Below are 21,140 nucleotides of genomic sequence, written 5' to 3'. Positions count from 1 at the left end.
CAGATGATGAATGGATTGCAACTCTAAAAAATAAGTGACTTTTGTGAAGCATTTTGATGTTTAATGAGTTAATCGTGATCGTAGTATACGTTGGGTGAATAATAAAATATTTTACTTAAATGATTTGATTGGATTGTAATTTTTTTAATGGTAGAAATTTATTGTGTGGGATTTTTATTTGACACGAGAGCAATGAGGGAGGCGAAATCTGGAAAATGATGGATGAAGTGTAAATGGACAAAGTTTTAGTGAGTGTTAAAGTAATTTGAAATTTTACTTAGCAAGGGCTGTTTTCACCCAAAAAATTGATTTTTTGACCATTATTTTATTATTTTAGCAGTTATATTTGACTTCTTCTCTCACAAATAGATCTCACTTTTCTCCTAACGATCAAAAAATCAATTTTCAAAATCACTCCCAAACAAACTCTAAATCGTAACTATAACATAAGTCGAAACATTTAATTCAAAAATTGCCTTCTTATTAAATAAATAAATTATTGCCCCACACCTCCGCCCCTGCCTACAAGCTTGAAACCCTAATCCTAATTCTCCCGCTCGCGTGCACCCAACAATGAAGAAGCCGAAGATTATAGCCTCTTCCTCCACGTTCACGCCAATCATTGACCTGAAATCAGTAATCCGATCCCACAGCCAATTCTTCGACCACTTAGTTGAATTGATTCCAGCAAAATTTTACCTCTCAAACGATGATGCAGATTCCAAGCCCTGGTACCAGGGTCTCTCAAAAGCGGCCAAAGCCTCTCTGAAACAACAGTCCAGGGTAAACGTTAAACTCGCCCGCCGCAACCGCCTTGACCCGGAGAACAAGTCATCCTCCTCCACACTCCACCTTCTCCAACAACAGATTAACAAAATGTCAGAGTCTGACCCTGATGAACTGAATCGGAAGGGTAGTTTTGGTGATTTGGAAGAGGATGGTGATGAAGGGGAGATTCGGGGTAAGTCTGTTGATTTGGAGGAGGGAGTTGGGAATGTTAATAGGAACGAGTCTGCTACTTATGAAGAGTTGCGGCAGAGATTGCGGAGAAAGATTGAGTTGTTGCGTGGCAATCGCGGAGAGGGTGGAGGAAAAAAGGTTGATGATAAGAAGGTGAAGAATGATGGAAAGAAAAGGAAAAGGGCTGAGAATGACGGGGAGGAGAGCGGCAAGTCCGGGAATGTGGATGTGAATGAAGGGGAAGATGCGGAGGAGATTATTGAATATGGGAAAGTGAAATTAGGGGGTGAAGAGGAGAGGAAGAAGAAGAAGAAGAAGAAGAAAATGTCGAAGGTGAAGGAATTGGAAAGAGCGAAGAGGTTGCAGGAGGTGAAGAGGGAGAACATGGGTGTGGCTGAGAGGGAGTCATGGAGGGCGGCTACCAGCCGAGCAATGGGGGTGAAGGTGCATGATGATGCACGAATTATCAAGGAGAGCGTGAAGAAGGAGAAGAGGAAGAAGGAGAAGAATGCAGAGAAGTGGAAGGAGAGGGTGGAGTCACAACAGAAGATGAAGAAGGAGAGACAACAAAAGAGGAAAGATAACATCATGGGGAGGATTAAGGAGAAGAAGGCCAGGAAGATTGCCAAGCGCGAGAAGAAGTTGACGAGGCCTGGGTTTGAGGGACGAAAGGTGGGCTACATTACTGCTCAAGATTGAAGGTTTAAGAAGTTAACTTTTTCTCTTATATATCTAAATGAGTGGATTATTTCTACAGTTGTCCTCATATAAGCAGGGAATCCTTATTCCATGCAAGAATTTTGTGGTTTTGAGCATCTAGAAGATAAACTCAAATGTCATGTTGTACTCTGCTGGTTAAATGATTGACTTTTTTTGTCATTGCAATTGGTTCATTTTACAAAGTTGCAGCTATGTATCTTAGTAAAATTTAATTTGAATTTTGAGTAATAGGTGTTGGGGTGCTTTATTTTACCGGATCCGAGAACCGTGTTCATAGCACAATGTGACTGGATGGAGAAATTTAGCTATTTTCTATATTTATAAGACTTCTTGCGAAGTGTTCCCTTTCTCTTACTTTTTGGAGAGCCTAGCCAAAATTCCATGGCAAATAGTTATTGAAATTCTTTTAATGATTTTAAAGTTGCTGAAGTGGTTCTCTATTTTTAGTTTAGATTCAGCCTTAGTGAATATACATTTTAGACCTATACATTGTGCCAGATTTTTTACAAAGTAGTCTGCTCTCTGTCACACCATTGGTAACATGGATTTTGGACATCATGTTTAGATTTCAGCACAAGGAATCACAGAGGTTTTACAGGGGCCCCATGTCAATATTTTATTGAGGTGGGTCCCACTAATGTGTGTATTCTGTGAAATGTGTGTATGTTTTTCCTCCGTAAGTGTAGCACTGCCGCACAAGGAAAATGCTGCTTAATTTTTAGGTTCTCCCTAATCATATAAAAAGGTTGAACTCCAACCTTGAGGGCCCCCATCGCCTCGTCCTTAGAACTTTGTGAGAGAGGTAAATCGCGAGATGTGCTCCAACAGGTCAAGGAACAAGAGCTGCCTTTACACTACTCTTACAAGGAGTTCAATTTCATGTTTCAGGAATTGAACTCCCACACTGCGACTGTCAGTAAGGCGTGAGATAACCTCACTCTTGTCCTTTGCACCACTGGGCTATGCCTCGAGGGACGGTTTTCCCCAATCATATAGTTTAATGTAGTGATGGTATAAAGGTGTTTTTCTACATACATGACATTTTTTATTAAAGGAGCAGAGTATTAACCACTATCTAGATGGTAATGTTGTTTACTAGCAACAAGAAGATGGGTTAGTTCTCTGGTACCTTGCCATCCATTCAAGGCCTATTTAATTAGAACTATTCACTTATTCTCCATGTTGGCTTTAGTCTACAAACTTTAATTGTTTTGTATCAGGTTACCACCATCTCATTGTCAAATACATCTGGCATCTCTTAGATCATAATAAGCCCATGTTTGACAACCGTTATTTCAAAACTCTTTTCCTCGCATACATTTTCAACCACACATTCTAACGATAAAATATTCTTCATAAACATAAAACATTTTCCTATTTTTTAACCACGCAATCTTCAAAAATTTATGATTCAAAAACTCATTCTACTGTCAAACAAATGCATATTTGCCATTACAGTGAGCATGTTATGCTCTTTCGGAAGCCTATTTTTTGGGTATGCATATTTGCCATTACAGTAAACATGTTATGCTCATTCGGAAGCCTATTTTTTGGGAATGTCTTTCAATACGTCTAGCTCTTTTAGAACAAGCCCCTACCTTCTAGAAGACGAAAATAAGTTCTAGGAAACAGATCGTACAAGTGTAATACACGAGATTACTGGGTCATTGCTGGGGTTGGCTTACTGGTTTGTCTACCTTCTCTGATTGGTGTACTCTCTTTTCCGTTCGGCTTAATGCTCATCTCCGGTCTTGCACTTGGCCATGTTTATAGTATGAGAATGGAGAATCTTGTTTCTTTATTGCATTTGAAGTTGGAGGAAGGGGGTGAAGGTAAGGGGAAGGTGAATTAGATAACGAAAGTCCTCGTGTATAATGGAGAGGAAACGAGGAGGGCAATAGCAGAAGAGGATGACCATGAGCAGCCTTCTCGGTCCATCTTTTAATTTTTATATCAAGAGGGTTAGTTAATAACTCAAATGGTCACTGAACTTTGAACTTTGAACTTTGCAAAAAACTTCTAGAGGATCCCTGAAAAATCTTTTGCAAAGTTGAGTAAGCCGTGAAAATCTTTTACGAAGTTTAATGACAAATGGAGTATAAAATTCAATGACACTGTGTAAACCTTTTGCAAAGTTCAATGATGACTTTGGGTGATTTTTAAAGTTCAATGATCCTGTGAAAACTTTTTACAAAGTTCGATGACCATTTGGGTTATCAACCCACAACGTGGATCGATGTTTTTCACTCGAGAGAGAGAGAGAGAGAGAAAATAGAAAAAAATTCATTAAAAAATCGTCAAATTAAGCGACTGACTACATATTTTGGAGGGAAAAGTGGAGAATTTGTATGCCTCTCCACTTTCTTTACCTTCCTCTTTTCTTCTAGTTAAGAAATAAAATCCCTCCCCTCTTTCCATTGTTCGGCTCTTCTTTCATTCATATATTTTTGTCTCTGGAACATAACCAAAAGCCAAGGCCTCAATGATGGCTAATGTCTTCTGGAATTTCATCCTCCATTCTCTGGCATTCTGATTTCTGAAAGATGGGGTGAGAGAGCATTTGTGCAGAAATCAAAAGCAGCTAATACAGCAATGACATTACACAAAAATCAGGTCTGCCTACAATATAAAGCGAAAGTAAGAGAGAGGCATTGATACATTGGAAATACAAAAACACTAACTTGAAAGATTTAAGGAAATGGACATCAACACAATTTTGGCAAAGCAATTTCCTAGTCTACATTACAAAGGTGGTCATGAGGAGCAATGTCTCCTATGATTAACTCTTTTCAGAATGCAAAGCCGCAAACGTTGGCTTAGAGCCTCCAGCTTTTCAAACTTCTCACGCTTGGACTTCTTTGGGTCTGTGGATGCTTTCTTCTTCTTTTCGTCCTTAGGAGAGCTTAATGTGCTTTGTTGAGTATTTCGAAGAGGTGTTGCAAGCACCTTTATAGTCGTCTGGAATTGAATTTGTACATACAAAGTTGCTTATCAGGAAACGATAACTAACAGAATTGAAAGGGAATTAAATGATAGAAAACCTAAATTAGTTAAGCTAAAATTTCTACTTTCTCAAGTTATCAATAGTGCTCAATGGTACTAACTCAACTTTCAATATTTTAATCCAATTTCTTATATTGGTGGGTAACATATTTCTCTGTTCTTGCTCATCCATTAATTACTAGGAGGAGCATACGATCTTTTTCAAGAAAAAACAAATAGAACTTTGCCAAAAAGGAACATAAATATATAACCTGTTTGCAAAAGATTGCTGATCAGCAGTTACACTGATGCATATTTTCCTACAGTGTCTATGCGAGAATGCAAGAGAGAGACAGAGGTGAGATAGAAAGACCTGATCGTAGTCAGTAGCTCTAGTGCAATCCATGGAAGGTTCATCATTGCTTCCCAAAGATGAGCATCTTCCCCAACTCTCTCTATTTGAACTTGTATACGAGCAACACTCTTCATTCTGGGTACTTAGCTTGTCCTGAGACATCAAAATTGGAGCTTCAAGTTCAAAAATCTAGCTAAGTTCAAGTACCAGGTATCCCAATTGGATCGTGCAGTAAATTTAAATACCTGTACAAGTGAAGGGCTATTGCCACTGTGTGTGTTGTCTTCGTTAACCAAAGAATCCTGGAGTAATCAACGCAAAAAGCAGAAGGTATGAAAAATCTTTCTCGTGTTAAATGAATCCAGTTTTAGTTTCAACCATGAAAAGCCATATTTTTCTCACACTGGCAACTAAATAAAGTCGTTATCTTTTGGACAAAGCATTAAGAGCATGTTTTCTAAGCCTAAAACGGTAGTAGTACTTGAAAGTCACTTTTAAGCATATCCAAGCCTTTTACTTACTTTCCGACATAGTATTTTACCCTTTTAAGGCTTAGCTATACATTTAAAAGAAAACACAAAACTTTTGTAGTAAGAAAGGTGAGCTAAAGATGACAAATTTGTATATTTACAGTAGCAACTGGAGCAATGTCAGAAAGGAGTTCCCCCACAGACTTCATTGTTGCAATGCTTGGTGGTATAGAAGATGAGCTTGCTGCATCGGTACTCACATTCCGAAGACCTGCTATGATCTCGTATATAAGATTCTGGAAACAAAACCAATTACTCATCAGCTTATACAAAAGAAACAAGTTCAAAAGGTCAATGAATCAAGTGCAAAAGGCAGGCAGGTTAAGTGTCAAGTCACACAGGTAACAAATTAAGGGCCCGTTTGGTACGAATTTTGAGAATTGATTTTTTGACCGTTAGAGAAAAAGTGGGGTCCACATGTGAGAGAAGAAGTCAAAAATTACGGCTTGAATAGTAAAATAACGGTCAAAAAATCAATTTTTTGGGGCAAAAAATCCCTACCAAACGAGGCCTAATTGTAAAATTAGGTAGCAAGAATGATTATGAAAATAAATAAACAAATAACATGTCGGCATTAAAGAAACATCTCAGGCCTTGCCAAGTACTGAATAATGTCTTAAAACTTTATTCCCCAAGCCAGTTATAGAAAGTACTTGGATTGTCAGCATTATCAATTTTCAACAGCATCGAATTATATAGTAATCAGTTCTATATGTCCATTAGAGTCGCTGCTTATTAGCCATGACAGAAAGTACAAGGAAAGAAACCTTAGTTAATGTGTGCAAATAGGTCCAAACCAAATCTATTCTGTGAACGTTCGTACTCAATGCATTGCTTTTGAGATCATACAGTGAAGATAACAGGAAATCCAAAAGTCAATCATGCAAGAAGTGCACGAAACATATATTATAAGACACTTCATGGCTGTACTGCTGATTTCACTATGAACCGTGACATAGTGGCCAAAATATAACACATTTAAATAATCCTGTAGCATGGTAATACAGCTACTACAGAATGGACAACAATAATGTAAGATCAAACAAGGAATGTGAAATCCATAGCAGCTTAAGCTTTGAGCTTCTGAACACTTTGTATTTTACCAAAGTTATGTCTAAAAAATTCAAACTTTGTGGTTAGAGACTAAAAAGAAAAAAGAAAAAAATCAATGCTCCATTAGCAGGACGCACTCATACAAAATGTTAGTAAAGATTGGTTGGTCTATACTTTGTGAAATAGAACAACTGTGCATATATAATGAAGTGCAGCAAAAATTACCTCACTCCTGCCAGCACTGACCTTCAGGTCTTCCAAATCAAAATATTTCTCAACCATAGTAGGATATGCAGATAGAGGTCGAGGAGGGTGAAGAACATTATAGAGGAAAATTGATACAGAATCATAATAAAACTGAGGTCGAGAAGTATTGTGATCACCATCAAACTTGATAATACTTTTATCACCCTGCACCATCCAGAACTTATTACTTCAAAAATCATAAAATTGTGACCCAAGATCTGTAGAATGTTTCCATACCACATATGACTTAAAGATGGTTTCCGAGTGGCGAAGATTAATAAACTTGTCGTCTTTTGCATGTCCAAATAGAGCTGGAATAAATGTCTTTGGCGCAACCTTAGTTCCATAAAAAATTAAAGCAGCATTAGTACCAAAATGCTAGTTTAAAGCTCCTAACTTGAGCAAGAGAAAAATGATAGAAGAGGTTACAATTTCCAGGCTAAATCTACGATTGCATGAATACGTCTTTATTTAGTTCTCCGGGCGACAATTTCCATGAAGTAGGAAAGTGTGCATCAAGGGACATTCAACATTCTCGAGAATCTAATGGATGAACACGGACCTGTAAGCAGTCGAGGTGATTGATATCAAATTTTGCCTTCTTTCGGATTGCTCGTCGCATGTATTGAACAGCCACCTTAACCTGAACATGAGAGGAGATAAAGAAATTTTATCACTTGATTACATGACAAATATCCATGATTATTAGCAAGCAACTACAAAGACAAAAAAAATAATAATAATAATAATAATAAATAAATAAATAAATAAATAATAATAAATAAAAAATGACTGTTTGCCCCTTCTTGTTGAATATACAAGGGAACTTCCCAAAAAAATAAAGAATATAGGCTTGAATGTGCTGTGTTAATTTATTTGGTATCTTTGACAACCATAGATAATGAAATTTTCATGTGCTAGCATTCTCTTCCTTCCAATTATCCAGAAAAGACTAAAAAAGGATCAGCTAAATTACACCTGAACAGCGGCCATTAGGTTTTACCTAATTTATGATACTACTTGTTTCGGTATCATGATATAGTTTTGTTGTAAAATGAAAGAAAACCAGAAGTAACATTGAGAGGCAGCAGTAGGATGCGTCTTAGATGGAACAGAGCGTGTAGAGATGTTGATGACAAGTGCAATGGCAGGTATTAGTTCATAAGACAATAGAAAAACAAAGAAAAGAGACATCACCGAGAAGGACTGCATCCATATGCACATACACACTAAATATACAGAAAAAATAACAATATAAGATGATTCATACTGTAAACTTTGGAAGCCGGATCTTGTATACATCTGCAAGTTCCATCATGAGATCAAACAAATTTGAGAAGGCACTGTCCAAAACCATTCCAGCTATGGAAGGGTCTTCAGCTCCATAAAGAAGGCTGCATTAGATGAATGATATAATTTATTATATATAATATTTGGGACATAATGGCTTGCCAGAAAATGTTAGGAATATAGAGTTTGCATCTACATCTGGATTTTGAGCACAGCTGGACAGTCTATGAATAACATTTGCACCAAGAACTTGTACATGAGTTGTGTCCTTTCAGATGCATTATTAACAAAATAATTTACCAGCAAAATAAAAAGGAACCAAACAAAAATCTCCAAGAACCATGCAATTATATTCTATTTTAGAAGTTCCATTAACAGACACGATAAAATATTTTCAAAAAATATAATAGTAGTAAAAAAAACGAAAATAGTAGAAAAATTGCAGTGGTGTTGTGCATCTTGGACAATTCAACAGTGCTAACCAAAAAAGATTGCATACCTGGTTACAGCACCCATTGACCTTCCCCAAAGACCTATACGCGAAATTTTTTCGTTGCTTCTCAAATATGAGACCACAACCTTGAGATCATTTTTCTGAAATTCAAGCAAGAAACTTTTGCATGCTTCCTGGACACCACACCTTGGTAAAATGCACAGAAAGAATAGTAAGGAGTATATACCTCGTGCCAACCAAGGCTGACATAATCACCATCAGACAAGCCTGAACCTGAAAAATCAAGAGTGAATACTGTAATATTTGAAGGGAGAAGAACTACAGCAGCCTCATTTGCATCTGCCCGACATCCACTGCAGACATAGCAAGAGCAAAACAATTAGTGAACTATAGATATTCAACCCAGAAATTGCAAAGTTTATTGAACTCTTCCGCTTCCCCTCCTTTTCAGACAATACAGGCATTCATTGCCAAAAAATCCTAGCTTAAAATCCTCTCCCTTAAGTAGAGTTTAAATACAAATGTCATAAATGAAAGGTCAAAATTCTAACAATTTAACATATTTATCGAAGTTTATTTATTGTCACAACTGCTGCATCCACATAAGATGCCACCCAAGGTGAGACTAAAGAAATACATGTGTAGGACTGTACTATGCGCAGCAATGGAATACCTGTTCCCATGGCAGTATACAACACAAGGAAGAGCACTGTCGTCTGGAAATTGAGAAGGAACATAATGACTACACCTCAAGGTATGGCCCCTTTCATTTATTAGCTGCAAAATTTGCATTATTTACTTTCAAAGACTTAAAATATAATCAGAACTGCAAAGAGAATATGCAGTATGTTAGTTCAGATAAAAAGTTTTGTAGAGGATGACCATACTTGCCTCCAGATCTTCTCTTTTGTACTTTCTTCCTGCAAGAGTAAAATTCTTTTCCCACAGACACAGATCTGGGTTATATTCTGCCCTGTTACCAAACAGAGACGGAAAACTTTAAAAAGGGAATAACAATGATGGAAAAATGCTTAGTGGAGCAGAAAGATGTTGCAAATTTAATATTATAAGGAGATTAAAAGTGTGACCGGATAAAGGTATTTATAAACAAACATAAAGAGTTAGATAGGATATGTTATCCGAAGTGATATGTCTCAAAGTGCTGGAGAGACTAAGAATGTTACTGAGGGTATAAAGAAAATAGCGGTCATTATGGCAAAAATATAGAGGAATTTGATATAGTAGTACAGGCACAAACATGTAGCTGAATTAGCAACAAGGTAAACTAAAATTAATGAGTTGAGATTTGTCAAACAATTTGAAATGTTGTAATAGAGGAATATGCTTCCACTATAACCCCAGTCTAAAAATATTGTGAACTAAGATCACAGGCACCGATCATAAAAAGAAATATTTATACAAGTGTATATTATATTTGCTTCAATGTGATACACGATAATAATCTGAAGCTGTAGTTGCCAAAGACAGGACAGAAGCAAATACAACTATATAACTAGATATTTACACACCATTTTTTGAAACAATATTGATTTTAGATTATCCTTTCTAAAACTGATACAAATGTAAAGACTTCAAAAGAACCAAAAAAACATAAAGAAGCTTTGTCATTGCACCATAAGTTCTAATTATTTGAGAAGTCACATATCCAATAGATTTGAAGTCCAAAAATCAATCTGTCAAGGTAATAGGTTCAAAACTTCAAATAGCAAGTTCATATGCAGAAAAGGATGGGAAAAGATGACTTTGTAAACATACTTAAAACCTAGTCCGATTAGGCATGTGGTATCTAAAATATGTGACGGATATTTGCCAGAATTTACTATTCACATTTAATTAAACTTCTTCAGACTTCTATAGAAAACTATAGATACCCATGCAGTTAAATTTAACACTCAAGTAAGAACTTGTCCATGTCAAATAGAGTACACTACTACGCCGCGAACTCAAAAAACTTTTCCTGTGCCAATATTTGTACTCTGATCTTCTACGTGCAGCTCTACATTTCAACATTGTTGCTACTGGATGTTATCAAAGTTCTTATTTAAATATTGCCTTCAACACGCACTTGCATGCAGGGCTCATTTTCTCCATCAACTCTGAAACATGCACAAACTCGTGTATATGGTAGTGAAAATTGAATCCAGGAACCTTGCCAGCTCTAATACCATGTTAAATTATTTGATCTAAAAGCTTAGCCGGTTAGACCTATGCAAGTGATATGGTGCTAATATGACACTCGTTTCAAATGTGATTTTGTTTAGTTCTGCAAGTCAGGACAACTCAGATTATCCATTAATAGAACAGAATAAAAACTCAAAACAGTATTATTGAAAATATTTTAAAAACAAAAACTGACAACAAGTGTCATAGATAAATGTACCTTGGCGGCCGAATGACAAAATTAATAAACTGGTCAATCATTTTAGCTGTAAACTGAAGAAGCCTCTCCCCAAGAGATGTGATTAATTCCCATCCATTGTGGAAATGGAAAATCTGCTGCAGTGTCTTTGTTTGCAGTAGTTGCAGGGAAGGAATTCCAAATGAGATTTATGATAATAAGCCTAAATCCGTCAATGGAACTTAAATTATTGTCCAATCATTGTCACCATATCCTAGAGTCCAAAATCTCAATCTGTAGAAGATCTCACAATGATAACAGTAACGATACCAGCTCCAAGATTAATTTTCAATTTGAAGGAAAAATCTTGGGGTGAATTTCCTACTGTGAAACTGATCACTGATAGCTTAAAATACTTTGCTTCGAGTTTTCTATTCCTTTTCCTCTATACTGTGAAATCTTCTTCAACTTGAGCTCCTTATCTGGACAAAAGCAACAATAAATTATTAAATGGCTGCTACTAATAAAAACATATTACCCATTATAGAAATATATTTTGATAGATCTCATAAGTTAACCTTAACATTTGACTTCTAAAAAATTAGAAAGGAAACAAAGAAACGGTTCGATCTAAATAAGAACAGCCGAAAGACATAACAAAATTAAACAGAAATTCACTCAACAACATATTAGATCCTCCTCAAATATAACTGACTCAAAAATAACCCCCCAAAAAATTTCCAAATTTAATTGAAAAGGCCTAATGGGATTGTTTTGTAAAAATTAAAAAAAAAAAATTGCCTGTCCAGGTTTTGAAGAAATTGCAATTTGAAAGAATTAAAATAAAAATGAGTAGTTTTAGGGAAATCTACGGTGTAAGGAAAAGAAACGGAGAATTTACCTAACAAAGGTAGACGGAGTAGCTGAGTTGTAAGCTGCAGCTGGTAGCTCTGCTGCCATTGCTGTCGTTTCGTTGGTTCCAGAAGTATTAATTATAAAAATGTTGCAGACAGAGGACCACAATTTCCAATAAGTGTAGACCTTCATCCCCATATTGATGTTTTTCATATTTTCGGAGAACTTATTTTCAAACGTACATTTTATAGAATGTATATAGTTTTTTATCAATTTTTCAATCACATATTTCACCAACTTTCATCAAATTTATTAAAATCTAATATTTATCCAAATGAAACAAGGGCTAAGTTCAACATGAGGAAAAATGTTATAAAAGTAATCTCTTAATTTGAAAGATCATTTTCAAGTTAAATGACTTCATCCAATTAAAATTGACCTCAACTCAAAATTTGACATTCGTTGGACCAAGTTGACCTTGTTCCAAAGTTTAGTTTATGCTATACGACTGGAAAAAAAAATGGATTGTCACTGCTTTTGCTATCAATAAAATTTCCAGCAAGCACGAGAAATGAAATCTTTTCTAGTTCTTCCTTGCAAGAATAGAGATGATTCGTCTTGGGTTCACAATCTAGAGAGAAGTATGTCGATTTTAAAAGTTAAAAGGGTGTTTTTGCAAAAGAAAACAAAGGTAAGGGGTGAAACTATAATTCATCTTAAATTTCAGGGTGAACTAAATGATGCAATTAACTTGTGAATATTACAATTTCGCCTCCACCCTTAAAATTTACCGTTTTCTCAACCCCATCAAATTTGAATTTCACTCCCTGTTAATCTAACATGATAAAAAGACAAAAAATAATAATAAATAAATAAATAAAATAAAAATAAGCGAGTGAAAATATAACAGCACATGATTGGTCTTCTTGTTCTCTTTACAACTCGACACTTCCTTTCTGTAAAAAAATAAAATAAAATACTTAATAATTGATTAATATAAAAGACTACTTGTTCCCTTATCAATCAACAAATAATCAGTTGCATACATTCTTGTGTCTAATAAAATGAAATTTATAAGCTCCATGCAGGGAAACAGAGCCAAGATTCAAGAATAGGGGCTAGTATATTTTTTAAACGAATTTCGATCATAAATACGAGGAAATTATAGTTTAATATTAAAAAATATAGTTAGGGGTCGTTTGATTCCAAGAATGAAATTTAGATGAGAAGAAAACAAATTTCAAGTAATTGAACTGTCTAGAACTTATTTTATTGGAAATTGTCAATTAAATGTATTTAATTAGTATATAATTTTCATCTGAAAATGTTGAAATTTAGGATATTTTGGTGTTCGTTTGACTTTGTTTTCAATTAAAATTATCAATTAAAGGAATATAATTTATTACAATTGTGAATATAATTTGTTTTCATTGCCAAATAAAAAAAAATAAAAAAAAGGTGGAAAACCAATTTCCACCAAAACTAAAGGAAACACAATTCTTTAAAAACCTAGAAAAAGGGGTCATGTGGGGGGTTGGGTGGAAAACCAATTTAATGGAAAATTTTGCCCATCAAATATATCAATTGGGTGGAAAATGGAGCCTATCAAACATGCCCCCGACTTATTTTCAATAGGCATATGATTAACACAATTAATTGACTAAACGATGGGGAAAAAAAAAAGTAGCATGAAAGAAATTTGGGAGGACTGAAAACATTAATTAGTAATACCAAGAGCAATGAGTTTAATCGATGAAGAAAAAGAAGAAGTAGAAGAACTAACCAATGAAAAGCAATGATGGGATTCTACAACTTTCACGAGTTCACAAAATTCTATTATTAATTTATTAGATTGGTTATACAACGGAAGAAAAAAATTAGGACTTCACTATTTTTACATCCGTGGTTGACACCCGGGATGACACTCTCCTCACAAGAGAGGGGCTCGCAATTATTTTATTATGTGTGGGCTTCCCTCTCTTGTGAGGAGAGTGTCAACCGGATTGTCAACCCCGGATGTATAAATAGCTTTATTGAAAAAGATGGAATAATGGCTATGGAATCAAGTAAATAGACTATAAAATTAACCAATGAAAAGAAATGATGAGATTCTACAACTTTCACGATAGATTGAGTGCACATGATTCTATTATTAATTTATTAGGTTGGCTATACAACGAAAGAAAAAATTAATGACTATGAAATCAAGTAAATAGACTATAAATGCTCATCACATAGAATCCTAGAGAAATGAGTGCAACAAAAATAAGTTATTATTTTGCTAGCTTTTGGTTGATTGTGACATATTAAGTGGAGTAAAAATTTATTTCAACACGGAATATTAAACAAAATGTCCCATTTGAAGTTGTGTTTCAATATGTGACTTCTGAATGATGGGATTTTAATTAATCAGATACTTAACACAATCAAAAGATAATTAACCAAATATAATTTTAATTTTCACAATGGTGCTTACACGACATATTTACTTTTAATTTATTACTTGTATATAGTCCATTGAACATTGACGTCTATAGGAGTTGAACGTTAGTATTACTAGTAGAACTAATGTTTGAGCCACATTTTAGGAAAAAAATAAATTATTCATATCAAATCAATAGAAAATGTGTGGTTAAAAATTAAGAAAAAATTTTAGATTTGCGTGTAATATTATTTTATTGAAAAATGTGTGATTGAAATGATGTCAAATCACTGTTGAAGAATGTATTTTTTTGAAAATAATGTAACTCAAACAAGCCAAATTGATGAATTGTGCACTTAAATCGTCATATTCAAGTTGAATGACTCCATTGAAATTTTAGCATAAGTTGAATGCCCAAAAGTGTAATTATGTAAAAATATTATAGTTATTCATCAAATCAGCTTCGGACCACGAGTTAACCTGCCTCTTTAGTGCACTGTGAGCTGAAATAATTTTTGGTTAATTAATTAGGCTCGTCAAACTTTTGGGCGAGTCAACTACTTTGGCTGGACTGCAATTTGTTTTGTGTTGGATCCAAGTTTAAATATTGTAATTCTTTTATTATTTTGTTCTTACTAGGCTTCGGCTATAGCCCAGGCCCCCTGCTTAAAGCTCATTAAGAGCCTGTTCGGCTATGATTATGAAAATTGTTTTTTTGATCGTTAGAGAGAAAAGTGAATCCGTGAAGAAGTTAAAAATAATGACTGTAATAGTAAAGTAATAATTAAAAATTTGATTTTTTGAGTTGAAAAATTGCTACCAAACAGGAGCTAAGAAATTTAACTCGAATTAAGAACCTGTTTGAGAGAGTTGGTAAAAAGTCAAAAACTATTTTCGGACCAACTTTTACCCACATATTTCGTCATGCTCACAAATATCACCCACCTATCTACCCATCATTTCTATTTATATATAATTTAAATAGATTATAGACAACTCACAAACATGCTCAACATGCTTGGTAGCAGTCTTTTAGAGGCGAAGACTTGAGTGCACTTCCCTAAGTTCCCTTCACGTAAAGCAATGTCAAGATTGGGAGTCAATACTCGTTCTCCATCCAACAAAAAAGAAAAGGCAAGTTTTCAATGAAGGGCACATGAGCAAACATGGACCGCACATGATTTAAAGTTGTCAATGACTGCGTACCATCTTGATTCATTACATGATAAAGCGTTGATTATTACAACATAAGAAGTTAATTATGCCTTTACAAGTTACAATTTTGTCAAAATTTGGATATATACGAGTCAATTTCGTACCTTTCCGAGTTCAATGATTTGCCACAAATTTTGTTGAGAAGCATAACAGAATTACACTCTGCACAGACAACGTTGATTCAGCACCAAAGCTAAATCAACAGTTAATGATGATGTTATTTCTGTTTCAACATCTTCTCATTCCATCTCTTATCCAAATGATAGGTTTGGTCACAAGTACGGTTTACTTGGTAGGGAAGATATTAACATTTTGATGCCAATTATGATAGAAAGCCAGGAAAGGCGAACCTGCATTTCCTGTACTCCCAGCCATAAATTTAATGTATGCTCTGGTCTGTATGCATGGTCCAAAGCTATGATTATATTTTGGTATACTGAATCGAGTGCTAAAAATCAGTCAGGTTTCACAACAGCCTGGAGCTTCCAACCGCCAAATCCCGCTGCGGAAAATGCCTGAAGATGAAATAAATGACATTAGGTGGGGATAAAAGAGAATCAAAAGGAAACTTTGATTTTGCATTGCTGCTACTAAAGAAACACAGCAACCGTGAAAGATTAAAACAGACCATCAGACTGAGATAAATTATATTGATAATGCCCTTTTAACCAGTTTTCCCATTTCTGTTCGTCAAAAATTCCGAGTCTTGGTTTCAGTTTCCCAGATGCATCAGAACTTCTGCCATCTATTAAATATAATATAATAAGTAGTCCAGCCACTTTACAATCTTCATGATTCCAACTTTGCCCTACGGTCTTCCTCCTAAATATTATCTTCAATCACCCTGAAATGGTGATAAAAAGATCTCCAATTTATCTAGTAGAACACCTTTGCGCCCACATAACTCATCCACCTTCAATAATAGGTATAAGGCAGACCATAAAAATATAGATGGCTTTGTTATAAGGGGGATGAAGAAGGCCAGCCTAGATAACTTCAGTCTGCTGGTACATAGGGAAGTCCAGTACAGGGCTATCCAATGCATTATCACAGCAGCCACAACCAGCAGATTATAAGGTCAAATCAGGGCACTAATATACCATAACCAACATCTTATTATGTTCCACCACCATCAGATTGAAAGAATACTTTGTTGAGATAAATCCATTGCATAACATGTCTCCCATCAAATGGAGTTGTTAAGTGTTGGCAACCGTGTTTAGTGGTTGTATATGCAATGTTGGAGATGGCTGCTGATAGTGGAAGTCTTGTTCCTCACCATACCCAAGCTGAAGGCAGGCATCCAGACATCGAAATCAATGCCACCATAATAATTAGCTTAAACGCAGAAAATAATCTAAGCTACAGGCAGAGTCTTCATTTACTGGAACACTTGCCTACTTCTATTGTCTAGGTTTGGTTTGGGGTTAAGGATCCAATGCATGTCTTGCCAAATTAAACTGGCTCAAAAGTCGGTGCGGGTGGGGCAAGTGGGTTAATACTTATTTACTTTTTAATCTTGATATTTAGATATAAATATTCAGTTAACAAATTGTATTTAAACTTGACAAGAAATAGATCAGTTTGTTAAAATGTTCATTAGGATTTATTTAGCTAATATTTAAATTGGACGCAATATGTTATAAAAAAGACACAACGAACTCATTAGAAAATGATTAAAATATATTATAACTTAAACAAAATATAAAAAGAAAAAAAATAAAAAATAAACAAAAGCCCTTGACAAGCACGTAATATTTACTTTAATAATTTTGAATATTAAATAACTGAGGAAAAATAATTCTTCCATGGAAGTCATATCTAAGACATTTTCATGGTTACAGTTGTGTATTCATCCAGGACAAGTAACAGGGTTTCAGTAGCAAGTCTTTCAGAAGTTTGAGGGAGTTCATAGTTGCTTTCCTGATCACGTGGGGATATTCAGCATTTCGCCCCTTAATTGACGGTCATGGTTTCCACCAGTCTAATTCTCCTACTTATAAGTTAGGTTGTTTTGTACGAGGACAAGGCATAATGTAACTAGAGTCATATTCAGAAAATATTGTGAGCAAGATGCGAGTTATTTGTACAGTGCAAGAGTTTCGATGTGTTATATATCTGCAAAGACTTTCCATGGGGAATAGTTACTATTTTACAAGAGGATATGTCTAGAAACCAGAAGGTAGCACTTTTCTTGCAGCCTAAGAGAAACTTAAATTATTAGTTCATCCTTGTCAGTTTTGAATTTCTTTTTTGAATGAATTGCAAATGAATGTGCCTTAAGACACGTAAAAATAGCTGAATTTTGTACAGTATGGCGCAAAGATAAACTGAAGGATAAAGAATCTTTACCTCTTCCCATGATTTTCCAGCAGCTTCAAGCAGAGCAGCATTGCAAGTTTTCAGTTCTATGGAGGCACCAGATAACACAGAGGCTGCCTCCTCCCAACCCCTATTATGCCCCATACACCTGTACAATTACTCAAAGATCAACACGCTCGGATGATGCATGAATTTCTAAGTTGAACTATTATGGGACCTTCAAGGTTAGGTAAGTTTACACATCAAAAAGAGGCCTTCTGAGAGAAATAATCTTCCTTTTTTATGAAGTTATTCTCTTTATAAAGAAATCAAACTTTGAAAAGAACAGACAAAAGGGTACCATTTTGCATAAATTTGAATGTCCTGTCGAGTGGATATCAAAGAAAAGAGCAGCTCAAAGCTTCAGTCACATTATAGCAGACAACCACCATAACAAGCAAAGGCAATCAATTATAGTTGAAAATCAAATTTTATAATCAACAGTAAGAAGGATATCTATAAAAGAAAAGTACACCGTTTTCATTCTATGCAGATAAAAATTGGCCTTATGTCTCTTACGATCTCAAGAAGCATGATGCACACATAGTACTTCACCTACACTTACAAGGCTACAAACGCCAAAGCAGCTGTATAGTCAGCAGAACTCACATGACCGTAAGTATATCATCCTTTGAGTATTTACAGATAGCCTGCTGAAGATGCTCAGCTGTCTGTCCATCCATTGCTGCGATGGAGTAAAAGCTTGAAATGAAATGAACCTTGGCTTCCAGAAAGCCTAGAACTTGCTCCTGCATAATTTTCAGCGTTTCCCTTGTCCGCCGTGCATCACTACGCAATTCAACAACAGTGAGCAAAAGATCCACAGAACAATATATTCATTTCTCTATTCAACTGTAACCAGAATCCAGAGAAAATCCTAACCTTGAGAGTATTAGTTCAGGAATCCAGCCCAATTGTTGAAGTTTGTGGGAGACTTTGACTGCATCAGCTTGTCCAGATTTACTTAAAGGGCGATCATGGTCTATTCAACGAAAAATGGAATCATAATCACTAGTTAGAATAGAATACTATAGAATGCTTTGCTAGGTAGAATATAACAATGTATTCCTTTTCATTTGGTAAATAATAAACTCTAATACAGCATGAAAAATGAGATATTTCTCAATGAAAGTACCGTAGTGACAATATGAAAATTTAGCCAGCACATAACTACAAATTTGAAGCAGTAAAATTTAATAACGATGGATAATGATGGCTTAGAGCAAAATTATCTCGTGCTAAAGGAAGCAGTATAATACGAGAATAAAACTCAGCAAAAATGAGTGTCAACTAGTGCTTCCGTACATTACCCAGAGTTCCTCCTCTCTAATTTATACGTTATCCACAGTGTACATGAATTAATTCCTCAGCGAGAGCAATTTGAGTTGCAAAGTAAGAGAAACAATACCCCGGAGGGAACGATTTTCCCAGGAACTGTGGGCATGGCGGAGCAATATGAGGCGGCGGGCAACTGGTTCAGCCGGAGTATCAGGCGAGGCCTGGCCTTCCACGGCCTCAATTACAAGAGAATTTCTGGTCGAGGAGGATGATTTTCTTGTGATTCTGGTTGTTAAAAGAGGTACGCGCCGGAATGCGTCGGTGGTAGTGTTGGCGAGGGGCAGTAGAACTCCAGCACCGTTCATCGTGCTCAATTAGCGCTTTGGTTGATCTGATTTTCACTGTATTATTTCGCAATTTTATGTTGTTTATTATAAATGGAACTGGGTTAGAAGGTCGATATTGCAATCTCGACTGTAAAATCGAACCGCAGGTATATTTTTACAGCTCATGAATTACTGAAATAAAATGAGCACATACACATGCCGGACCCTTTTTTAGGTTTTAGAAAAATATTGATTTCATATAAAACTGAGTGGTGAATTTAAAGAAAATAAATATACGGATAAAAGTTATTTGACTTTTAACTAGAGTAATTATCCCTACTATATAAAAAGAAGAATGTGAAGGCACTGTAGAAAGTAATAGTGTCTTGATCCATTTTTATTGTAGCATTTTTTTTTGTTTTTTCAATTGGGGGCCAAAAACGATGCCGTTTGCTTGATATATATTTTATTTTATTATACGCTACCTCCAAATTTACTGCAACACGCAATTTTCATTCCTCCCCCACTCCGATTTAGATATATATAGTAGGGATATAAGAAAAAAATCAATTTTATATAAAAAATAAAAAAAGATAGTGATAATATGCGACAGAATTTTTTTTACAACATATTACTTGTAAATAAGAAATTTGAGGAGAAAAGAATTAAAGAGAATTTTAAATTTAAAAAAAAAATATAACGTAAAACTACACAACAAAAAAAAATTTAATCTCTTCGTACAAGAAAGGAAAAAAAAAAAAAGAAAAAAAAAAGGAAGGACTCCGTGCACGGAGTCCCAAAGGCCCCGTGCACGGAGACCATGCCTCTCCGTGCATGGAGACCAGAAGAGAGGGAAAAAAATATATATATATATATTTGTTTACTTATATATTTGTTTACTTATGTTTTTGTGTTTATTTTCAAGCTCATTACGGGATATCAAACGAAATCGAAATATTACATTCTTAATATCGTTTTGAAGTACTCGCGGCATAGTATTTCAAGTCTTTAACGGTGGGTGAAATGGTCAATCATAGCAAGTGTTATGGGACGTCAAAGTAGGTATTTTCAAGCTATATTTCGAAATTTTCGATAACAAGCTAACTTTAAAAATTCATCGACGATTGTACGATAGTCGAATCGATAAATGTTTTATATTCTCTCGAAACTCATTTTGAGAACTATATCGTAAAGACATCGAATGTTTAAAATAGATATCAAAAATAGTTAAACGACATTAAACGTATGTGTTAAAAAATACGCATTAGTCGTTTTTTCTTTAAAAAATCAATTATTTTATTATTATTTCGAAATTTTCGATAACAAGCTAACTTTAAAAATTCATCGACGATTGTACAATAGTCAAATCAATAAATGTTTTACATTCTATCAAAACTCATTTTGAGAACTATATCGTAGAGATATCAGATGCTCTAAATAAATATCGAAAATAGTTAAACAGAGATTAAACGTATGTGTTAAAAATGCGTATACATCATTTTTTTTTTAAAAATCAATTATTTTATTACTATTTATTCTTTTTTCGCAACAATTTTCTCAATGCATCATTTTGCTCAAAAAAATTATGTGGTATGACGAAATTTTTTTCTCCATGCACGGAGTGAATATGTTTTTTTCATCATTTTATATATTGAATTATTACTAGACATTTAAATTTTATCTCAAACTTATTAAAAAATACTGATTAATAATAAAAAATTTGAAGAAAAAAAT

General features: G+C 34.8%; 3 protein-coding genes across 5 annotated transcripts; 1 reads left to right on the top strand and 2 right to left on the bottom strand.

Moving 5' to 3' along the window:
- The first annotated feature begins 495 nt into the window (after positions 1-495).
- Positions 496-1,932, top strand: LOC111368195 (ribosomal RNA-processing protein 14-C-like). The gene has a single exon (XM_022989449.1). It carries the CDS (start codon positions 574-576, stop codon positions 1,657-1,659), a length of 1,086 nt encoding a protein of 361 aa, XP_022845217.1. The 5' UTR covers positions 496-573; the 3' UTR covers positions 1,660-1,932.
- Positions 1,933-4,256: 2,324 nt separating this feature from the next.
- On the bottom strand, positions 4,257-11,973 carry LOC111368194. Of its 3 annotated transcripts, none has more exons than XM_022989446.1 (14): positions 11,851-11,973; positions 10,992-11,431; positions 9,482-9,563; positions 9,264-9,367; positions 8,817-8,943; positions 8,636-8,730; positions 8,117-8,240; positions 7,409-7,489; positions 7,084-7,182; positions 6,826-7,011; positions 5,649-5,783; positions 5,263-5,319; positions 5,036-5,170; positions 4,257-4,638 (listed from the first exon to the last, which is right to left on the bottom strand). In XM_022989446.1, the coding sequence occupies exons 2-14, from the start codon at positions 11,030-11,032 to the stop codon at positions 4,435-4,437; spliced, it is 1,470 nt and encodes a 489-aa protein (XP_022845214.1). In that variant the 5' UTR covers positions 11,033-11,431; positions 11,851-11,973; the 3' UTR covers positions 4,257-4,434. The 3 variants fall into 3 exon arrangements, with proteins under 3 accessions (XP_022845214.1, XP_022845215.1, XP_022845216.1); XM_022989447.1 differs by having other exon boundaries at positions 8,817-8,863; XM_022989448.1 differs by lacking the exons at positions 10,992-11,431; positions 11,851-11,973 and having other exon boundaries at positions 8,817-8,863; positions 9,478-9,563.
- A 3,410-nt stretch (positions 11,974-15,383) lies between these two features.
- Positions 15,384-19,561, bottom strand: LOC111368193 (uncharacterized protein At3g52155, chloroplastic). Its single transcript, XM_022989445.1, has 5 exons — positions 19,211-19,561; positions 18,685-18,784; positions 18,412-18,591; positions 17,794-17,911; positions 15,384-15,956 (listed from the first exon to the last, which is right to left on the bottom strand). The coding sequence occupies exons 1-5, from the start codon at positions 19,443-19,445 to the stop codon at positions 15,897-15,899; spliced, it is 693 nt and encodes a 230-aa protein (XP_022845213.1). The 5' UTR covers positions 19,446-19,561; the 3' UTR covers positions 15,384-15,896.
- Positions 19,562-21,140: the final 1,579 nt, after the last annotated feature.

This window comes from Olea europaea, chromosome 18 (genome assembly GCF_002742605.1).
Source record: "Olea europaea var. sylvestris chromosome 18, O_europaea_v1, whole genome shotgun sequence".
Classification (NCBI taxonomy): domain Eukaryota; kingdom Viridiplantae; phylum Streptophyta; class Magnoliopsida; order Lamiales; family Oleaceae; genus Olea; species Olea europaea.
Note: the sequence above shows the minus strand (reverse complement) of the source record. Positions and strands in the feature narration are given on the sequence as shown.